The sequence below is a fragment of the Beta vulgaris genome, chromosome 7 (genome assembly GCF_026745355.1).
Source record: "Beta vulgaris subsp. vulgaris cultivar EL10 chromosome 7, EL10.2, whole genome shotgun sequence".
In the NCBI taxonomy this organism is placed as follows: domain Eukaryota; kingdom Viridiplantae; phylum Streptophyta; class Magnoliopsida; order Caryophyllales; family Amaranthaceae; genus Beta; species Beta vulgaris.
This window is the reverse complement of record NC_079208.1, coordinates 4,187,895-4,207,319: the sequence shown is the minus strand read 5'-3', so window position 1 is coordinate 4,207,319 and position 19,425 is coordinate 4,187,895. Positions and strand designations below refer to the sequence as shown.

At 39.0% G+C, this 19,425-nt stretch overlaps 1 protein-coding gene across 4 annotated transcripts; it reads left to right on the top strand.

Moving 5' to 3' along the window:
- The first annotated feature begins 5,133 nt into the window (after positions 1-5,133).
- On the top strand, positions 5,134-17,521 carry LOC104898361 (heme-binding-like protein At3g10130, chloroplastic). Of its 4 annotated transcripts, none has more exons than XR_007276254.2 (9): positions 5,134-5,418; positions 5,537-5,623; positions 6,822-6,892; positions 7,695-7,796; positions 7,895-7,996; positions 8,188-8,323; positions 13,441-13,517; positions 13,987-14,241; positions 16,875-16,984. XR_007276254.2 is itself a non-coding variant. In XM_010685428.4 (8 exons), exons 1-8 carry the CDS (start codon positions 5,229-5,231, stop codon positions 17,261-17,263), a joined length of 879 nt encoding a protein of 292 aa, XP_010683730.2. In that variant the 5' UTR covers positions 5,144-5,228; the 3' UTR covers positions 17,264-17,521. The 4 variants fall into 4 exon arrangements, 1 of the variants encoding a protein (XP_010683730.2); XR_008970237.1 differs by having other exon boundaries at positions 5,136-5,418; positions 13,639-14,241; XR_007276255.2 differs by lacking the exon at positions 13,987-14,241 and adding an exon at positions 17,183-17,521 and having other exon boundaries at positions 5,138-5,418.
- The last annotated feature ends 1,904 nt before the right edge of the window (positions 17,522-19,425 follow it).

Sequence of the window (19,425 nt, the reverse complement as noted above, 5' to 3'; positions counted from 1 at the left end):
TAAACACCGACACATGCTTGATGCTGACGAGTGCCCCCGCGGCTGTGGTGAACCAGAAACGCAGTCTCATGCAATTTTTGGTTGTCCATTTCTTCGTGACCTATGGGTGGATAGTGGATGTGAAAGGTTTCGAACTTTGATCTCTGCTACATCTTTGTTTGAAGGACTTGCTAACTCCCAGGGCATGGATGAAGGAGTGCGCACTAAAGGAGCTTTTTTGGCTTGGGTTTTATGGAGTGAGAGGAATGCTCTTGTGTTTAACGCTGTCACAACGCCTCCTCCCATTTTGCTGGCGCGTGTGGCTCGGTTGGTGGAAGAACACGGTTCCTATACTGCCAGGATCTATTCTCCCTCGCAACAGCCTTGCTCCCTCAAGCCCCGCGAGTCTGGGCTGCACCTCCGACGGAAGTAATAAAACTGAACGTGGATGCCTCTTTAGCCACGGCAGGTTGGGTGGGTTTGAGCGTTGTCGCTCGTGATTCTCAAGGTACCGTCCTATTTGCAGCTGTACGCAGAATTCGATCTCATTGGACAGCGGAAATTGCTGAGGCCAAGGCAATCGAGATGGCTCTCCGGTTGGGTAGGCGATATGGGTTGCAAGCGATCATGGTGGAGTCTGATTGTCAAGTGGTGGTTAATCGCCTTCGAAACAAGCCCTTTATCTTGCTGATCTAGATATTATTCTCCATAATGTTTTATCTGCTTGTGTTAGTTCTTCTTCTGTTGTGTGGTCTCATGTAAAGCGTGATGCGAACGCTGTTGCTCACCATTTAGCTATGCTAACCCCTTTCGGTGTTGAACAAGTATGGGAGAACCACTATCCTCCGGAAGTGGCTCCTTATATTTTGATGGACAATTTGTCCTTAATATAATGTTAGCTAGCTTTTCCCCTCAAAAAAAAAAAAGAGAAGAGTAGGCGCTTTTTAATTCTTTTCATCCTAGTTGAAAAACGCTGGGAATTTGGACACTCTAATCCAAACTTTCTCATATTTTGACGGTGATTGGACTTTAAGCACTATCGATCTTGTTTTTAATTAGGAAAATTTGTCAGAAACCACCTTTTATAATTACTTTTTTGTGAGAAACCACCTTTTAAAAAAATTTGGTTAATTAGCCACCTTTTTTGTTCTTTTTTTTTGTTGGAAGCCACCACTTGCCGGAATCCGGCGTTGACCTTGATTTTATTTCCGGCGTTGACCATCAGATTTTCGCTATTTTTTTCCAGATTTTCGCCATTTCTTCCACCAAAGATGTCGGGGGATGCGAGGGAGGAGATGAGCTTAGGCTGGGAGGGTGGGGATGGTCGTGGGGGGTGTTTGCCGGCATGTTACGAGGGAGGAGGGGGGTTGCCGGGGGATGCGAGAGGGAAGGTGGGTTGTCGGGGATGCGAGGGGGGAGGGGGAAGAAAGATAAAGGGGAAAGAATGGCGAAAATCTGATGGTCAACGCCGGAAAATCGAAGTCAATGTCGGATTCCGACAAGTGGTGGCTTCCAACAAAAAGAAGAACAAAAAAGGTGGCTAATTAACCAAAATTTTTTAAAAGGTGGTTTCTCACAAAAAAGTGATTATAAAAGGTGGTTTCTGACAAATTTTCCTTTTAATTAAGGATGTCTTGCCTTAGTGGTTAAGATTGAGATGATGTAGATTATAATTTATAAGTGATAGGTTTGATTTTTGAATCTCTTCTCCTCTTCTTTATACTTTGTACTGTATTCGTGATTCATATTTAAATGCAACATTCGATTATATTAATTTATCGGTTTTTTCACCAAATACCCCGACAAATCAAAAAATTCACAATATACCCTCAATGTTTCAACAATTCACCGTATACCCTTGAGTTTTCGAAAACGTGCACCAGATACCCTTTTCTTAACTTCCGTTAACCCATCGTTAGCTTTATTTACGTTTTTGCCATCATTAAACCCTAACCCTAATCCTAATTCAACCCTAATCCTTCCCCTAAACCCTAACCCTAACCCTACCTCTTTGGCAGCCCCACCCCCTCCCCTCCACCCCACCCCAGCCCCTACCCTTCCCCCCCCCACCGCCGGCCTCCCCCACCGTCGGCCTCCCCCGTCGTCGGCCTTCCCCACTGCCTGCGCGTCTGTCACCGTCGGCTTCCCCTCACTCATTCCCCGCTGATTTCCCCGGCGATTTCCCAGCCCCTACCCTCACCGCCGATTCCCAGCCACCACTTCCCAACCCCGTCGATTTCCCAGCCCCGATTTTACAACCCTTCGAAAAATCCCACCCCTCCCCCTCGAACGCTAAACCCCCACCCCATCGATTTTCCCGCTCGCTAGAGCTTTACTTCCTCGCGTTGTGTCGCTGCTTTGCTGCTTCGCTGGAGATTTTACAACCCTTCGAGAAATTGACGCCGAGGGAGTAGGGGAGGGGCTGCAAGGCTTGCGACAGTAGAGGCGGTGGAGGGGGAGGGGAGAGGGAGCGTGCTGCGGCGGTGGGGGAGGGGGAGGGGGAGGGGTGGGGGGCTTGTGTAGGGGAGGGGGGTGGGTTAGGGTTTGGATTTTAGGGTTAGGTTTAGATGTTAGGGATTAGGGTTTAAATTAGGGTTAGTGAATAATGATGGTAAAATTGTAAATAAAGCAAACGACAGCCTAACGTCCGTTAGAAAAAGGGTATATGGTGCACAAAAATGAAAAGTCAGGGGTATATGGTGAATTGTTGAAACATTGAGGGTATATTGTGAATTTTTTTATTTGTCGGGGATATTTGGTGAAATAACCGTTAATTTATTTATTGAAAATGCGAATGTTACATCTAAAAAGAGCAAGTATTAGATAAAGTTTGTGGTTTGGTTAGTTTGAACACTAAGATTGACCATTATAGCCATAAACTTTATGGGTCAATAAATTGTAAAGGTTTATTCAATTTTTTTTAAAAAAAAAATTATAAACTAGGTCATGCTATATGAACCTGATGTAATTTTGCTAATTAAATCATAATGATACATGTGTTAACATGATTGCATTTTATTAATAGATTAAATCATTTTTAAAATGTCTGCCAGTCTGGATTTTTTAAAAAGAAGGGAATTATAAGCTTGTTATAAAGGAGTAAGTAGGAGTCAACAATGAATCTTTACAGTAAGATTTATAATGTTTGTGACTGAAATGTTGATTAATGAGTATGGGACAACCAGACAAGTTAAATAGACTAATGAAAGGACTAATACAAACGATAAGTTTGATCCTTTACGGCTTATTGGTTAGTGGTCATAAATAGTGGTAATGACAATGAAATTTTGTGTAAATTTTTTGAAAAAATTCTCATGTCAATGACCATGGGAATGAAACTTTATCACAAAACATGGGCTTGCCTTTATAAATTTTCATTACTACTCAATACCACATTCTCAAGTGGTAATGGATAGTAATGAGATTTTAGGAAGAAAACGGATATCTTGGGATGGAGTAGCATTACCATAGGTAATGACATTGGATTTCTAGTGCAAATTTACAGTATAATGCATTGTCATTACCACCATTTATAACCTCTTATCAAACGGGCCATTAGGATATTTAAGAGACCCATAGCTCCACTAACTTCAAATCAATAATGGATATGAGGAAGAAAGGTGCAAATCAGGACACGAGTCATGATTTTCGATAATACGCCATCTACTTAAAGCAATCAAATTGGATCCTTAAAATAGCACTTGCGCCAAAAGTCATGATTTTACAGGCTTTGAAGGAGCAATCTAGAAATATCGTGCTTAGAGTTCAAGAGATTGTATGTGAATAAGTATGCTAGAGTGAATAATAAGTTTATTGAGTGAATGATGAATACTAAATAATGAATAATCACGAATGATAGGTAAGAACGAGAACCCTTGTTACAAGAGTGTGATAAAATGACTAAAAAAAACAACTAGCGTGTTTTCCTTTTTGACTTATTTTCAATTTTCAACTTAATTTAATTTATTTTAATTCAGCACAACTCCACAATTATAATACTAATAATTACTAATAATATTAATATTAATGATAAATTGTTATTATTACATGATAGGAATAATAATAATAATAATAATAATAATAATAATAATAATAATAATAATATCAATGATAGAAATATTGTAATTATTCCGATAAATCCACAAGCCAACAACCAACAATCAATTGCCAAACAACTCCAAGGTGCTTTCTCATTATATGAAATAATTATAAAATGCTTCTTTATTGATCTAAATGTATTACTTTTGTTTGTTACTAGGTAAATTATTTTTTCTTGTTGATATGGATAAAAAAAATATAAAACAGTTCTGAGTTGGGCAAAGGTCGAAAAAAAGAAAGTAACATTAACCGTTTTAGCTGCTAGATCTGTTAAACAAGTCGAGGACTATTGCTCGTATGCGAAAAATGTTACCCAACCAAGGCAACAAGCGGAGTTGGTGTTGCGGCAAGCTGGAAACCTCCCCCTACCTCTATGTTCAAAGCTAATTTTGATGTTCATGTTAGCCCTGTTTAGGAATGGGTATGGTGTTTCAAAAATGATGCTCAGTGTAGCGTGGCTTTGGGTTCGAAGCGTGTGACAGCAAGATGCAATGCAACTCTTGCTGAAGCTGTTGGCGCGCGATTTGCCATGGACTTGGCTCACAGGCTCGGATTTGTGGATCTTGTGCTTGAAGGTGGTGTTATGTTGGTGATTAATGAAGTGAGGAAGGGCGATGTTTGTCTAGTTCTTATTCTTGTGTGACTAATGATATTGGTAGGATGGTTAGGGGATTTAAATTATTTCTTGTTATCTCATGTCAAGCGAGCGAGTAACGTTGTTGCCCACCTGTTAGCTCGTTGAAATTGTGCTGGTAAGTCTGAACTTGTGTGGCTCGGTTCCTTCCACAATCTTTGACCAAATATTCTCATTTGCACAATATAGGGTTTGATCTCGAGACCTCTAATACATATACCAAAATTTTAACCACTAGACTAAGTTATATTTAGTGTTATTATCATAAAGTAATATATTAGTAATTGTTTTTTTTAACCTAAGACGTAACCCAGGCCTAATAATGGAGTAAAAAAGAAACAAGCACCATATTATACTTCATAACGGAGTGAGTATAATTTCCCCTCCCGGCTTTTTCCCTCAACAAAGAACCGTTTTAGCTCCACCACACAACGGTATTCGAGGCGTCACTCCACCATCCTCACATATTCTTACGCAATTACGCGCGCAGACTCTTTCTTTCTCTCTGCAAACAAAAATGGCAGCACCAAAACTACCAATATCTATACTCAATAATACAGTAAAAATAAAATCAATGGCAAATAATCGCACAACACTTCGTTCTCCTCCTTTAAAACCTCAGCAACGCCAAACTATGTCGGCTTTCGAAGCTCGAGTCTCTCTCCTCTTCGCTCTCGCTTCTCAATCCGCTTCTCTTTCTCAACGAGGTTAACTCTCAATTTTTCTTTTGATTGAATTTATTTTAATTAGATTTATCCAATGAATTTGCAGACTTTTGCTTTGAAGTTTGATTTTTTTTTTTTGGTTGTTGTCTTGATTTTGCAGTTGTGGCGGATTTAGTTGCTGAAACTACCAAGTATGTTGTTCCGAAGAGATTCGAGAGTCGTAATCTTGAAGAAGCTTTGATGGCTGGTACTCTTGATATCCTTTTTCTTAGTTAACTCTTTTTCCTTGATTATTTACTGGTTGAAGTATTTTTTTAGAAATTAGGCCTTTTTATTTGTAATTTTGTATAAACGTTAGGAAAATTGACGTAGACGAATTTGAAATGTTGCTAGTTTGTGCAAATTTTATTTCATTAGGAGAAATTTTGGAGATGTGTTCCCCATTGAGATTCACTGTGCCTAAGCTCTTGGTTTAATCCTTGTCCACTTTCGCTTATACCTTCACTTTCCTGTATAAATCAAAAGCAACTCTTATATGAGAACGTGAGAACAGTGTAATTTCATTCATTCTAGTATAATGTCGTTTTTTAAGATATTACTGTATGTGGTAATTTTTTTTGCTGAAAATGTAAACCTTTTGGAAGAGTTTGTTGCTGCAAGGGAAAATTTGGTTACAATTTAGTAAAAAGGGATTAGATATTGGTTAAAAAGGATTACTAAAAAGGTATTCTCACGTTCTCATATATAATTGTTCTCACATCGGCTTCATTTGTTTTCATCATGCCCCTATTGCAAAATTCCTAATTATGCCATAGTTGATCCTTAGTTTAGTCATGGTAGTTTCTTGAGAAAATGGGGTTGGGGGAGGGTGATTACCAGTGGAAGCATCTTCTATGAGAAAGGAATAATTTTCTATCTGCTGTGCAACTTTCCACAAGATGACACTTGCCTGTAAACAAAAAATTAAAAGATATATACTGATAAAATGTAGGTATAAATTTACGGGAAGGGATTTATGGGAATAATGGAGATGAAGTTAAACCCTAAATGGTAATTAAAGAATTGTAATGATCTTAATGTTTTTAGATTAACATAAAAAGAAAGTATCTTGTGGTGCATCCACTCTGATGTCTCTGCACTTGAAGAGACGAATTACCATTAGCAGGATCGGTAGGAGCTAATGCCTGACAGTCACAAAATAAATTTGTGCCTAGGTAATTGAGATGCTCGTATGGATTCACATTCATGTTGTCCAGTTTATTTTAATCAGTTTTGGCAACTGAAATTAGATATTTTACTGAACAAGTTTTGCTAAATCTTTTGAGAATTAGGCCTTGTTAATTGTACTATTGGAAGTTTTTTCTAAATGAAGAAGTTAGTTGTACGAGCTTTGATAAATCTATCCACTAAAAGCTACAAATTCGGTTTTTTTTGGCTTGTTATAGTTCCGGACATTGAGACAGTAAATTTTAAGGTGCTGAGCAGGAGGAACCAGTATGAGATCCGAGAAGTTGAGGTATCAACACTTCGGAGCTACTTTTTTATTTTGTTGATGATTAATACCTAAGACTGCCAACCTACAATGTTGTTGTTAATTTATCATCATCGTTTCAAAATAATTTTTTTGTTCTCAAACTAGATGTAGCCATGTGGAAAGTTCGTCGTGCTGTTCATTATTTGGAAGCTATATATTTTTCAGATTGAGGGGATTATGTGCATAATTGTTGAAGTGTTATCTTCACTCCCCAAATAAATGCTTACTCTTTGTTTAGACTTCAAATGTAATTGTGTCAGTTAGGCTTATACATGGAAATTGAATCTGTGTGATTTTGCAAACATATATGCTCTTTTCTCTTGTGCCCATCTTGTTTTGCTCAGAAGAGTGGAGGGAATATTGGGAGATTTATTCCTTGTTGCCTCCTACATCGATGCCTTTTGTTTTATGTCTTTCTTACATCTTCTTCTTTCTTTTTTTGTTTTCATCGGGATTGGTCATTGGAGTAGTGCTTCACTAAAATCATTTCCCATTTTCACCTTTTCGGTTTGGAATTCTTTTATCATGGAAAAGTATTTTACTAAAAGGGAGAAATTAATATTCCCGTCAGTTATACAAGTTAAATTTGTGGGTATGGTAGTTGCATGACTTGCTTCGATTATGCAAAGTTGAATATGCATGTTAATTGCTCTGTATGTGGTCACATCAGTTGCATCTTGAATGATGTGGAAGTGGTGGCCTCTTCCTCTCCCTTCTGTTCTTTCCCCTCGCTTTATTCCTTATAACCCAGCGCTTCTAACTAAGGTTGTTAAATGTGCATTAGCCTTATTTCATAGCAGAGACAACCATGCCTGGGAAAGAAGGATTTGATTTCTTTGGAGCTTCTCAGTCTTTCAATGTGTTAGCTGAGTACTTGTTCGGTAAGGTATTTGATAGCTCTTTTGGGTGGTAAACTTCTATAAATTGTTTTATATATTGTGCTGAGACTGTACTAGCTTGATTTGGAGTTTTGGACTGTATCAGAATAGACCAAATGAGAAGATGGAGATGACAACACCTGTCATCACTCGTAGGACATCTGATGGAGAGAAAATGGAAATGACGACCCCTGTAATTACCAAGAGGGTGAGAATTTTTTATTTCAGTATCCTTTGGTTGTTTTCTTTCTACAGGTTTTCATGAAATTGCATCAGTCTTTTTGATTTCAAAAGATTTGTTTAGCTCACAACAGTGCATTGGGGCTTGAAGAAATACTGTCTGCCAATTCATATGTTCATTATGCAACTGGTCTTATGAAATCCTTGCAAATTTTTTAGGCGGGGGATGAAGTCAAATGGAAGATGTCTTTTGTGATGCCTTCAAAATATGGCTCAAATTTGCCGGTACCAAAGGATTCCTCTGTGAGGATCACTGAGGTGCCAAAGAAGATAGTTGCAGTTGCTGCCTTTTCAGGTATGTCCTTATATGAGTAGAAATGAATAAGAACTTTTTGCACTGATTTGGACTTATTGACTTAGGCTTTGTTCTTTTGGATTGAATTAATGGAAATTCAGTTGAGTTCACACAAATTCAATTCAGTTCACAAATTCAATTCACTTCAGTTCAATGGAGTTCAGTTTACAATTTATTATTATTATTATTATTATTATTATTATTATTATTATTATTATTATTATTATTATTATTATTATTATTATTATTATTATTATTATTATTATTATTATTATTATTATTATATAATTGTTAAGATTTTTGGCAATGGTCACTGTTAAGTTTTTTGGAAGGTACTTTTTGACACATTGAATATAAATAAGGGGGACAATTGATAAAAAGAGAAAAAGTAATACTCCCTTCGATTTATTTGTTGTTCCTATTTAAAATCTTTTTCGTGAGAGTAAATTGGTTAAAGTAGGAAGAACTTTCGGAAACGGAGGGAGTATTACTTTTTAGTGGGCGAAGAACTCCAAATAAATAAAGTTTAAACAATGTAGCAATAAAAGAGAAAAAACATTTAAGGAAAAATGTAGCAATTAAAAGAAATAGAAAGAGTATTCTAAATTTCATAATAATCATCTTCCATACGATCTTCAATCTCGTCATTTTCTCCCACCTCATCTTCATTATTATCTTCACCACATCTAGTTTAACATCTCTCCAAATTAGCCTTGCTAAGGCTTTTCGTCTTTCAAACAAGGAAGCTTTTCGATGGTCATCAAACATCCTTACATCAACACTTCCACGAACATTTGTTTTATGTTGCACAATTGGTATTCCAAGCTTGTGCATTTTTATGAAATTATGAAGTGTACAAGTGGCAACGATTAGACGTGGCCACGATCCGGGCTGAGCCGGTTCAGGGCCGGGTTGGTGGCCGGGCCGATTCACTAGGAGGAGAACCTGAACTGGACCGTGAAGGTGACCGGTCCGGTCCGATTCAAGGTCAGGGCTACGAATTGTGAAACCGAGACCGTGGTACCACCGGTTCACGACGGGCCGAAGAGCGGTTCAGGGCTGGCCGAACGGGACACGACGGGTTGAAGCGCGGTTCTTGGCGGGCCGGTTCAGGGCTGGGTCGAAGGTTCAGGGCTTCTTCCATTTCCACCGGTCCTAAAGTCATTAACAACGGCCCACAAGCCATTAAATGGGGAGACACATATGGATCCCAAGGAATTATAAATTTTGAGCATAATTAAATAATAAAGAACAAGGAAAACAAACTATTGACGATAAATAAGAATATATAATTTTGGATTAAGAATGTATAACAAATATTGCATTATAATCAAATTAATAAATTATTGGAACCCCCCTTTTGATGGGACGGGGGGCTTGGACTTACATTTGATAATTACAATATATAATTTGGCAATTATATTGTAATAATTAAGGAATTATAATATAATTTGGCAATTATATTGAAAATTTCAAGGAGTAAGTTCCCTACGAATTTTGAAAGAATCAAAGCCCACGTAGTTCTATCCATACCTTATTTTATTTGAAGTCGTGGTTGACAGTTGACTATTGTCCCCCATCTGTATGTTCCTGCATTAGATGAACTAGATGATTCGGTGTCCATTAGCATCCAAGGTCATCTTCTTCTGCTTCATCTTCCCTTAATCCTTGCGTTCTTTTTTCGACTTGATCCTAATCTTTCTTGCAAACGCATATCTCGATGCTTTGTGGAGATAGACGAGATCTTTTTTCATCGAGCACTCTTCTACTACCTGCACTAAAAGCTGATTCCGAAGCAATATTATGCTGAAATTGCAAGTACGTCGCTTGCAATTCTAGTCAAAATGGGGAACTGATTTTCCTTAAGTTTCCACCATTTAAGAATGTGGAAATCTGAACCTGTTTCAAATTGATAGGACAAATAATCGTCTACCCTGCACAAGCGGATCCGAAAAAATAGTTTTTTGTTTCTTCAATATGTTAGTAATTAGAGAATCAAAGCGAACAGTATTTGCATGTCTGAAAGTCGGAACGAAATCGGGGTCATAAATCGAGACATAATGATCATGAAGTTTCTCCAATAGATGTCTACACTTCAAAACATAACTGCCAAAATCGTATGAAACACCTAAACATTGATAATAGAAATTTAGCAAGTTTGATAGGCCATCAAGTTTGATAGGCCATCAAGTTTAAGCGCCTGATCAAGTATACAGGCAACACCATAAATGTACGGAAATTCACCAAAATATGAAAACCACTTTACCTTCATGCTATTAAGCACAACTTTGATTTCACTCACATCCAATTCCTCATTGATGGCATGTACCACCTTAATGCATTCTACAATTACCAAATGAATGTTGGGTTCATAAACCAAAGAAAATGTGTTAGTTGCATTGTGAAAAGATTTAAGAACATCCCGAACAAGCATTGCAACTGTCTAATGATAATCAGTAATCAACTTATCTTTTTTCGGAACAACTTCATTATATAAAGGAGTCCTAACATCACGATACCCGATTGCATCATTCAGCAGCTTATAAGTAGAGTTCCATCGCGTTGGAGTATCAAAAGACCAGACCCTTCTTCGGCAAGCCGAATTCTTTACACAATGTCATGTACCTCCTCTTAACCTGACTTTTTCTTAAGACCCTAACGATATTTCTAATGGGCTCTAATAAAGGTTTAAACAAGCTATACCTTCTTGAACAGACAGGTTGAGTATATGAGCACAACATCTAACATGTAAAAATTGACCATCTAATATAAGCTTAAACGTACTTTCCTGTTTCAAGAAATTAATGGCATTAGTGTTGGCCGTTGCATTATCCATAGATAATGAAAACAGTTTATCAAGCAAATGGTATTTCTTACAACACTTCATTAAACGGGCTTTTATGTTGTACCCAGTTTGACTCTTTTCCATAAGCTCAAAAGCAATGATACGTTTCTCCAAAAATCACTCATCATCGATCCAATGGGAAGTAACACACATAAAAGGTTCACTAAAACATGAGGTCCATGTGTCCGTTGTTAGGCTACCGTTGAAGGTACGAAACATCTCCATCATATGACTTCTATAGAGATGAAATGCAGTTTGTGTGCGACGCTTAAGTGTGTTCCTATGGACTTTCCTAAATGCTGGTTGCAAAGCAGTTTTATTGAAATATTCATATGCATCACTTTCTCCATGGTTGAACGACAATTCATCAGTGATAACATATTTAGCAAATTCATCAATCATACGATCTCTATTGTAGGAGAAAGACATAACTGCGCCGGGCATCTCACCAGCATACCCGTGGAGTTGTGTCTGGGTGATCGGTCCTCGCCACTGCTAACATCCTGTGTCGTAAGGTCATGTTTGTTGGTCAAATGACGACCTAAGGTCCCCGTTCCACCACCGTTCCTCCAGTTGTAAGTCGGTGGTGGGTTGACGCCTGCATTCTTGCAAAGTTGACAAATGCACTTCCATTGTCTCGGTTCGTTGGTAGCAACTTTTTCAAAGAATGGCCACACCCATGCCACTTTTTTGGTACTTTGAGGTTGTGAGCCACCAGCTCCGTCGTCGTCGTTGTCGCCCACGTCGGTTTCACCGACTTCATCTACGATATTTAAGTTAACATATATTTACTCATTGTCGATTAACATAATAAAAATTAGGGAAATTTCCTTGGGGTGGTTTGACGTAATTCCCAAATTACCCCCCACATTTGGGGAATTCCTCGAGGTTTGTGTTTGGGTCTAAAATACCCTTACTCTTGACGGAACCCTAACGCCGTTAGGTTTTCCTCTTCTTCTCCCCAATTTTCTTTTTCTCTGTCCATCCATCATCCTCCATTGATGAACATGGAAGCTTTCTCTCTCCTCTCACCCCACTCTAAAGCCCTAACCACCCAACCCCCACCACCTCCCCTTCCCCCCACCCCTTGCATCGCGCTCAGTCGCAGCCCCTGCCTTAGCCGCCGCTCGCCGGAGCTTCGCTGGCCACCATCATCCTCGTACTCTCTCTCTCCTTCGCCGCACTCTCTCTCTCTCGCTCCTCTCCTTTGTCGATTTGGACGGGTTGAGGTGGGGGGCTGCGGGGGAAGACCACGAGTGAGGCGAGAGAGAGTTGCGAGCTCCGGCGAACGGCAAGCGACCAACAACGGTGGTCTCGGACGGTGTGGCGCGCGCGGGTCGCCGGTGTACAGCAGCTCGACGAAGAAGAGGAGCGAGGGAGAGAGTGCGACGAAGGAGAGAAAGTACGAGGATGCTGGTGGCCGGCAAAGCTCCGAGCGGCGACCGAGGCTGGGGCTGCGAAAAAATTGAGGAAAGTTTGGAGGATGGTGGGGGATGGTGGGAGGAGAGAGAAAGCTTAGAGGTTCATCCATGGAGGAGGGTGGGAGGAAGGAGAGAAACTGAAGAAAGAGAGAAAAAAAAGTTAACGGCGTTAGGGTTCCGTCAAGAGTAAGGGTATTTTAGATCCAAACACAAACCTCGGGGGTATCTGAGGAATTCCCCAAATGTGGGGTAATTTGGAAATTACGTCAAACCTCAGGGGTACCTCAGGAAATTTCCCTAAAAATTAATTAGCTAAGTGCTAGTTCATTTACGTTCTTATTATGAATACTTATTATCAATGGATAATGCAACGGCCAACACTAAGGCCATTGATTTCTTGAAACAGGAAAGTACGTTTAAGCTTATATTAGATGGTCAATTTTTACATGTTAGATGTTGTGCTCATATACTCAACCTGTCTGTTCAAGAAGGTATAGCTTGTTTAAGACCTTTATTAGAGCCCATTAGAAATATCGTTAGGGTCTTAAGAAAAAGTCAGGTTAAGAGGAGGTACATGACATTGTGTAAAGAATTCGGCTTGCCGAAGAAGGTCTGGTCTTTTGATACTCCAACGCGATGGAACTCTACTTATAAGCTGCTGAATGATGCAATCGGGTATCGTGATGTTAGGACTCCTTTATATAATGAAGTTATTCCGAAAAAAGATATGTTGATTACTGATTATCATTAGACAGTTGCAATGCTTGTTCGGGATGTTCTTAAATCTTTTCACAATGCAACTAACACATTTTCTTTGGTTTATGAACCCAACATTCATTTGGTAATTGTAGAATGCATTAAGGTGGTACATGCCATCAATGAGGAATTGGATGTGAGTGAAATCAAAGTTGTGCTTGATAGCATGAAGGTAAAGTGGTTTTCATATTTTGTTGAATTTCCGTACATTTTTGGTGTTGCCTGTATACTTGATCAGGCGCTTAAACTTGATGGCCTATCAAACTTGCTAAATTTCTATTATCAATGTTTAGGTGTTTCATACGATGTTGGCAGTTATGTTTTGAAGTGTAGACATCTATTGGAGAAACTTCATGATCATTATGTCTCGATTTATGACCCCGATTTCTTTCCGACTTTCAGACATGCAAATACTGTTCGCTTTGATTCTCTAATTACTAACATATTGAAGAAACAAAAAACTATTGTTTTCGGATCCGCTTGTGCAAGAGTAGACGATTATTTGTCCTATCAATTTGAAACAGGTTCAGATTTCCACATTCTTAAATGGTGGAAACTTAAGGAAAATCAGTTCCCCATTTTGACTAGAATTGCAAGCGACGTACTTGCAATTTCAGCATTAATTATTGCTTCGGAATCAGCTTTTAGTGCAGGTAGGTAGAAGAGTGCTCGATGAAAAAAGATCTCGTCTATCTCCACAAAGCATCGAGATATGCGTTTGCAAGAAAGATTAGGATCAAGTCGAAAAAAGAACGCAAGGATTAAGGGAAGATGAAGCAGAAGAAGATGACCCTTGGATGCTAATGGACACTGAATCATCTAGTTCATCTAATGCAGAGGAACATACAGATGGGGGACAATAGTCAACTGTCAACCACGACTTCAAATAAAATAAGGTATGGATAGAACTACGTGGGCTTTGATTCTTTCAGGATACGTAGGGAGCTTACTCCTTGAAATTTTCAATATAATTGCCAAATTATATTGTAATTCCTTAAAAATTTCAATATAATTGCCAAATTATACTGTAATTATCAAATGTAAGTCCAAGCCCCTCTCCCATCAAAAGGGGGGGGGGGGGGTTCCAATAATTTATCAAATGAATCGGTGGTATGGCCACCTTTTATTTTTTGGTGGAATAAAAAATGGTGGTTGCAGGCTTTTCAGTTTCCACCCATTTTTTCTTTTTTCTTCTGTCTTTTAATCCTCTCCTTTCCACCCTATTCCACTATTGATTGTTCCAGTATCACAGTATGGCCACCTTTTATTTCAAAAATCTGTTGCTTTATACATAACAACCCACAGTTTCGAAGGCAGGGTGGGAGATGACGGTTTTGCTGTTTTGGAGGGAGAAGACGGTTTTTGCGCCGGTCTTGAACGGTCCCAACTCCCAACTCCCAACCCACGGTTTCGAAGGCAGAGAAGGAGAGGGCGCCGGTCTTGAACGGTCCCAACTCACGCTTTCGCAACACGCAGGAAGGGAGAGGGCGGTGTTTAGGCCAGTGTTGTCACGGTCACGGTTCAGGTTCGTGGGCGGGCCACCCCTCGATCATAATCCGGTCTACGGTCCACGTTCAGGTTCGTGGGCGGGCCACCCCTCGGTCATTATCCGGTCTACGGTCCAGGTTTAGGGTGGTCCGGCGGTCCCCTACCAACCACATTTGACCCACGCCAACCCTGTTCTTTGTCCGGTCCAGGCGTGGCCCTGGGGTTTGTTTTGAGGGACAACCGTCCAGGGCCCATCAATATAAAGGGCCCATTTTGATTTAAAGCTGGTAATCATGGGAAGAAACAACTATAATCAACAAAATGAAGTTTGGCTTGGTGGTTTGTTTTACACGTGTTAGTGTAGAAGACATGGGTTCAAATCCCATAAGGATCAAAAGTTTGTTTTTTTTTTTTTTTTTTTTTTTTTTTTTTTTTGCAATGGTTTGCTTTTTTCTGTATTCAACTTCTTTTTATATATATTTTTAACTAAATTTTTTTTCTTTTTATACTCTCTATCACACAATACATTTTACACTTTTTATTTTTGTTAGTCGTACTTAACCTTTGCAATTTTATTTTTGGATACAACCTATTGTTATTTGTAATTTTTTTTTTCTCAACAAACATGAACCATCACTCTCTTTCCTCCAAGTAAAATAACTACTTTGCTACCTCGTGTTATATCTACTTTTCTTTAATAAAAATAACAATTGATACTAATCCTTTTAAGTTACCTATCTTAGTAAGTGTAAGAAGTGATTTTAGACGAAGGAAATAATTCATTTTAAAAGTTCCCATTATTCATTTTAACATATCTCTCATTTTGACATGTGCTTCGTCTAAATTCACATGACTTTCACTATTTATTTTGATATGTACTTAATAAAAAACATAGTGCACTTATTTTGATGTGTAACAGTGTATGTGTCTGATAAAGTACTAATGAGTGGTGAAAATTTTGTTTAGCCACCATATATAAGAGGCCCTGAGATTTATTTTCGCCCCGGGCCTATAAAATGTCAGGAACAGCCCTGGTCCAGTCCTGGGCCGGTTCTGAACCGTCGACTTGGTGATCCGGTCCGGCGGTTCCTTCTCCGGTTCGGTCCAGGGCTGTGCCCGGTTGGGCCCGCCCAATGGCCACCTCTAGCAACGATAGTAAACATATGATACTTTTCTGATATTTGTGGCATATTATGAAGCACCTTCCACCTTTCCTTTAAGTGATCAAATGCAGATGGTTTGCGGCTGTCAGCCTGTCACAGCCTAATAGCACAGCAGTAATGAGCTCAAAAGGCTTGATTAAATTCCCTGATCAGAACTTGACCTGCTCCATTGGTCCAATCCAAAATCTTCCTCACGAACATCTACTGCCTGTCCAAATGTCCTCTGTCCATACTATAACTCATGTATACTGAGAGTCACAGAGATGAGAAAGCCTGGAACATTTTTAAGGTTTCTCAACTTCGTTATTAACAATTCTTTTTATAGTCTCTGTCCCTTCAGTGCATTTCTCATAGCTTCATCATATGAGGACTGTCCGTACTCGGTAGATAATAAAGAGTATAGCTACAGAGTATCTTGTCAGAGAAACTTCACAAAATAACCTCCCGGCAGAAAGCAGCAAAGCCAAACCTTGATAGGTAGCAAAGAGTTGAAAAGAACGTACGAAGAATAATAGACGCCGAGAACTGAGACTTAGTTTGATCAGTAGGAGAAGATTTATTCATGGGAAATACCCAGAGGATGGGATGTTGACGTACAAAAAAGGCTCACAGCCTTTAATGTAGGGTGATACAATAGAAATTTGTAGCCATGCATGTGCCTTAAGATGATCACTGAACGTTGGCATGAAAGTGTTTCATGACAGAATGCTGTGAGTTTGGTTGCTTGTTTGAATCTCAAATTTCTAAGGTTAATCTTGTTGTGGTTTAATTCTGCAATGCCCGCCTTTTTGCATAATTAGTTGAAGGCCTAATATAGTTCTACTCTTGGTCATGACCTGCTGTTGACATGTAGTTGCTATCTTATATTTGGAAATTAGGTATTGTTACTGATGAAGAAGTCAAGCAACGAGAGTCAAAATTGCGAGACGCTTTGAAGAATGATTTGGAGTTTAAAGTAAAAGTTGGAGCAGAAATAGAAGTTGCACAGGTAATATCATAGTGTTTCTGAAATTGTTTTGGTTGAGTCGTTGAAATGTTAGGGAAAGATGTTCACTTTCTCGGATTGGTGATTTATGATATTTCTGATCAAGTAATAGAAAGCTGAGAAAGATTGTTGGGCAATGAGATCCCTTAGAGTGTTCTTCTAAGTTTTGCTTTTTTTGTAAATACGATTGTTGTTTTGCAGTATAATCCACCATTCACACTTCCATTTAATCGTCGTAATGAAGTTGCTCTAGAAGTTGAAAGGAGGGAGATTAGTTCTTAACAGTTCATCCGGGTTTCTTGAATGAAACAGCACCAGATTGTAAGAGTGTGTACAGAACTAAGATGCTGTGAATGACTGAATGTGTAGATATACAGTTTTCTTGTAAAGTTGTAATATAGTTCATATAGTTCTCTTCTATGATTAATTTACTACCATCTTGACTCTTGAGTGTGTCATACTTGTATCAATGACTTGAAAACCCTTTAAGCTGAAATTTGGAGCTTCGCAATAAGTTACAAGTAATTTCTGGAGTCTGAATTTTATTTTCGCAGTTATATCCACTTTAATTGCTTGCTGGGTCTATTCTGTGCTAGTGAATGGATGTACTGAAATTTGGCTTTTGTGATGTTGGTCATGGTGACATTGTTGAGTGATGGTGTCTGTTCAGAAGTCAAGGAATTCACTGCTTGCACTTCTATAAGAGTTAAATCATTTAGTATTATGGTTTTGTTAAGCTGTATAATATATTTTTATGACGTTCCTCTCTTGAGTTTGAGTTTCTATGTGTTAAGCTTGTTTGAAATATTAATTGAACAACTATAGGAACACGCAAGTACAAGGTAGACATTCTTGAATTAAAAGGAAGTCTCTGATTCCCAACATGCTCATCATGCACAGTTGAACCAACTTCATCATCAATTAATGTTTGCTCCCAAAATTGACCTTCATATTGTTTGTTTCTCTTGCTAGTCTTTCATTAACATTCACCAACACATTCTTGAGCCACAGATTTTGGAAAAAAGAAAAATGTCCAAATAAGAATGTGCACTATTTTTTCCTTGAACGCGACTCAAATAATGTCTCCTGTATATTGGTTAGGACTTGTTTGTGCTGCTTCTTTCCCTCGATCAGATGCCTATGGGTGCCTAAGGTAACCAACCAACATACAAGTGCTAACTCACTAGTTGAGTCACTGTTACTTGAATAATTATCAGAAGGCTGTTCCAATTTCTCACAATTAAGGATCCACCAGATGATTATTAAAGCACCCATATGAATAGTTAAATCGTTCCCCTTCTGTTTTCCACTCAATGACTTGATCTAAGTGCGGATACATTTGGTAATCAATGATCTAATGTTCGGATATAGCGTTTTTTGTTAGATCAAGCCCTGAAAAGGGTGTTTTGTAAGGAAAGATCTAATCAATCTTTTGCATGGAAAGACTTGGGGGCGTTTGGTTAGGAGGTTACAAGAAAGGGAAAGGGAGAAGATTGATTCTATTCTCTTGAAAGTTGTTTGATTTGGTGGTTTTGCTTTTCCCTTTTCCCTTTCCCCTCTCCATTCCCCGAATCCCACTACTTTGATTCCCCACCCACTGACCACCCATCTCACTCCCACAAACAACCCACAACCGCCTCACCCAATCTCCAACACCACTCAAAATTTACCCCCACATCGGAAAACCACCCATCCACCGCCCGATACTTCTCATCAAACCCAACATCTGCAAAAAGTTGTCCACCACCTAAGAAAATCCACCCTTGACCACCGAAAAACCACTCTAAGTCCCTAACCACCAAAAAACTACCACACTCGTGAGAAAACCACCACTACCAGTACCAGCTACAAACACCACCAAATGGCGACGAAAGAAGGGGCGTGACGAAGGAAGTGGGGCGACGAAAGAGGGGAAGATGAGAGAGAAAATAAGCGACGGAAGAGAGGAAGGAGGACATCGGCAATGAAAGAGGTGAAGAAGGGTGATGACCGTGGAGCAGGGTAAGGGGAAGGGGACAAGGCTCTTTAAAGGGAAAGAGAAATTATTGTGGTGGTGGTGGTGGTGGTGGTGGTGGTGGTAGAGCTGTAGAGGGGAGGCGACAAGGCTCCTTCTTTCCCTTTCTTATACCTTTTCCCCTCTTTGAACCAAATGCCCTCTCAATCATTTGATTTAAGTGCGGGTAAGTTTGGTAATCATGATCTATATTTATGTTAGAATCTAGTGTTTTGTGTTAGATTAGGCCAATAAAAAGGGTGTGTTATAGGGAAAGATCTAATAAATCTTTTGCATGGAAAGACTTAATAGGTATCAATTTTTGCTAATAAAGACCACATTACACTTTTTTAGGCAAAAAGAGTCATGTTTCCAGGATTGACTTCTTATTTTCCCATTTTTTGTCATTTTTTTAAGACAATAAGAAGTCAACCCCGAAAAATTGACTTTT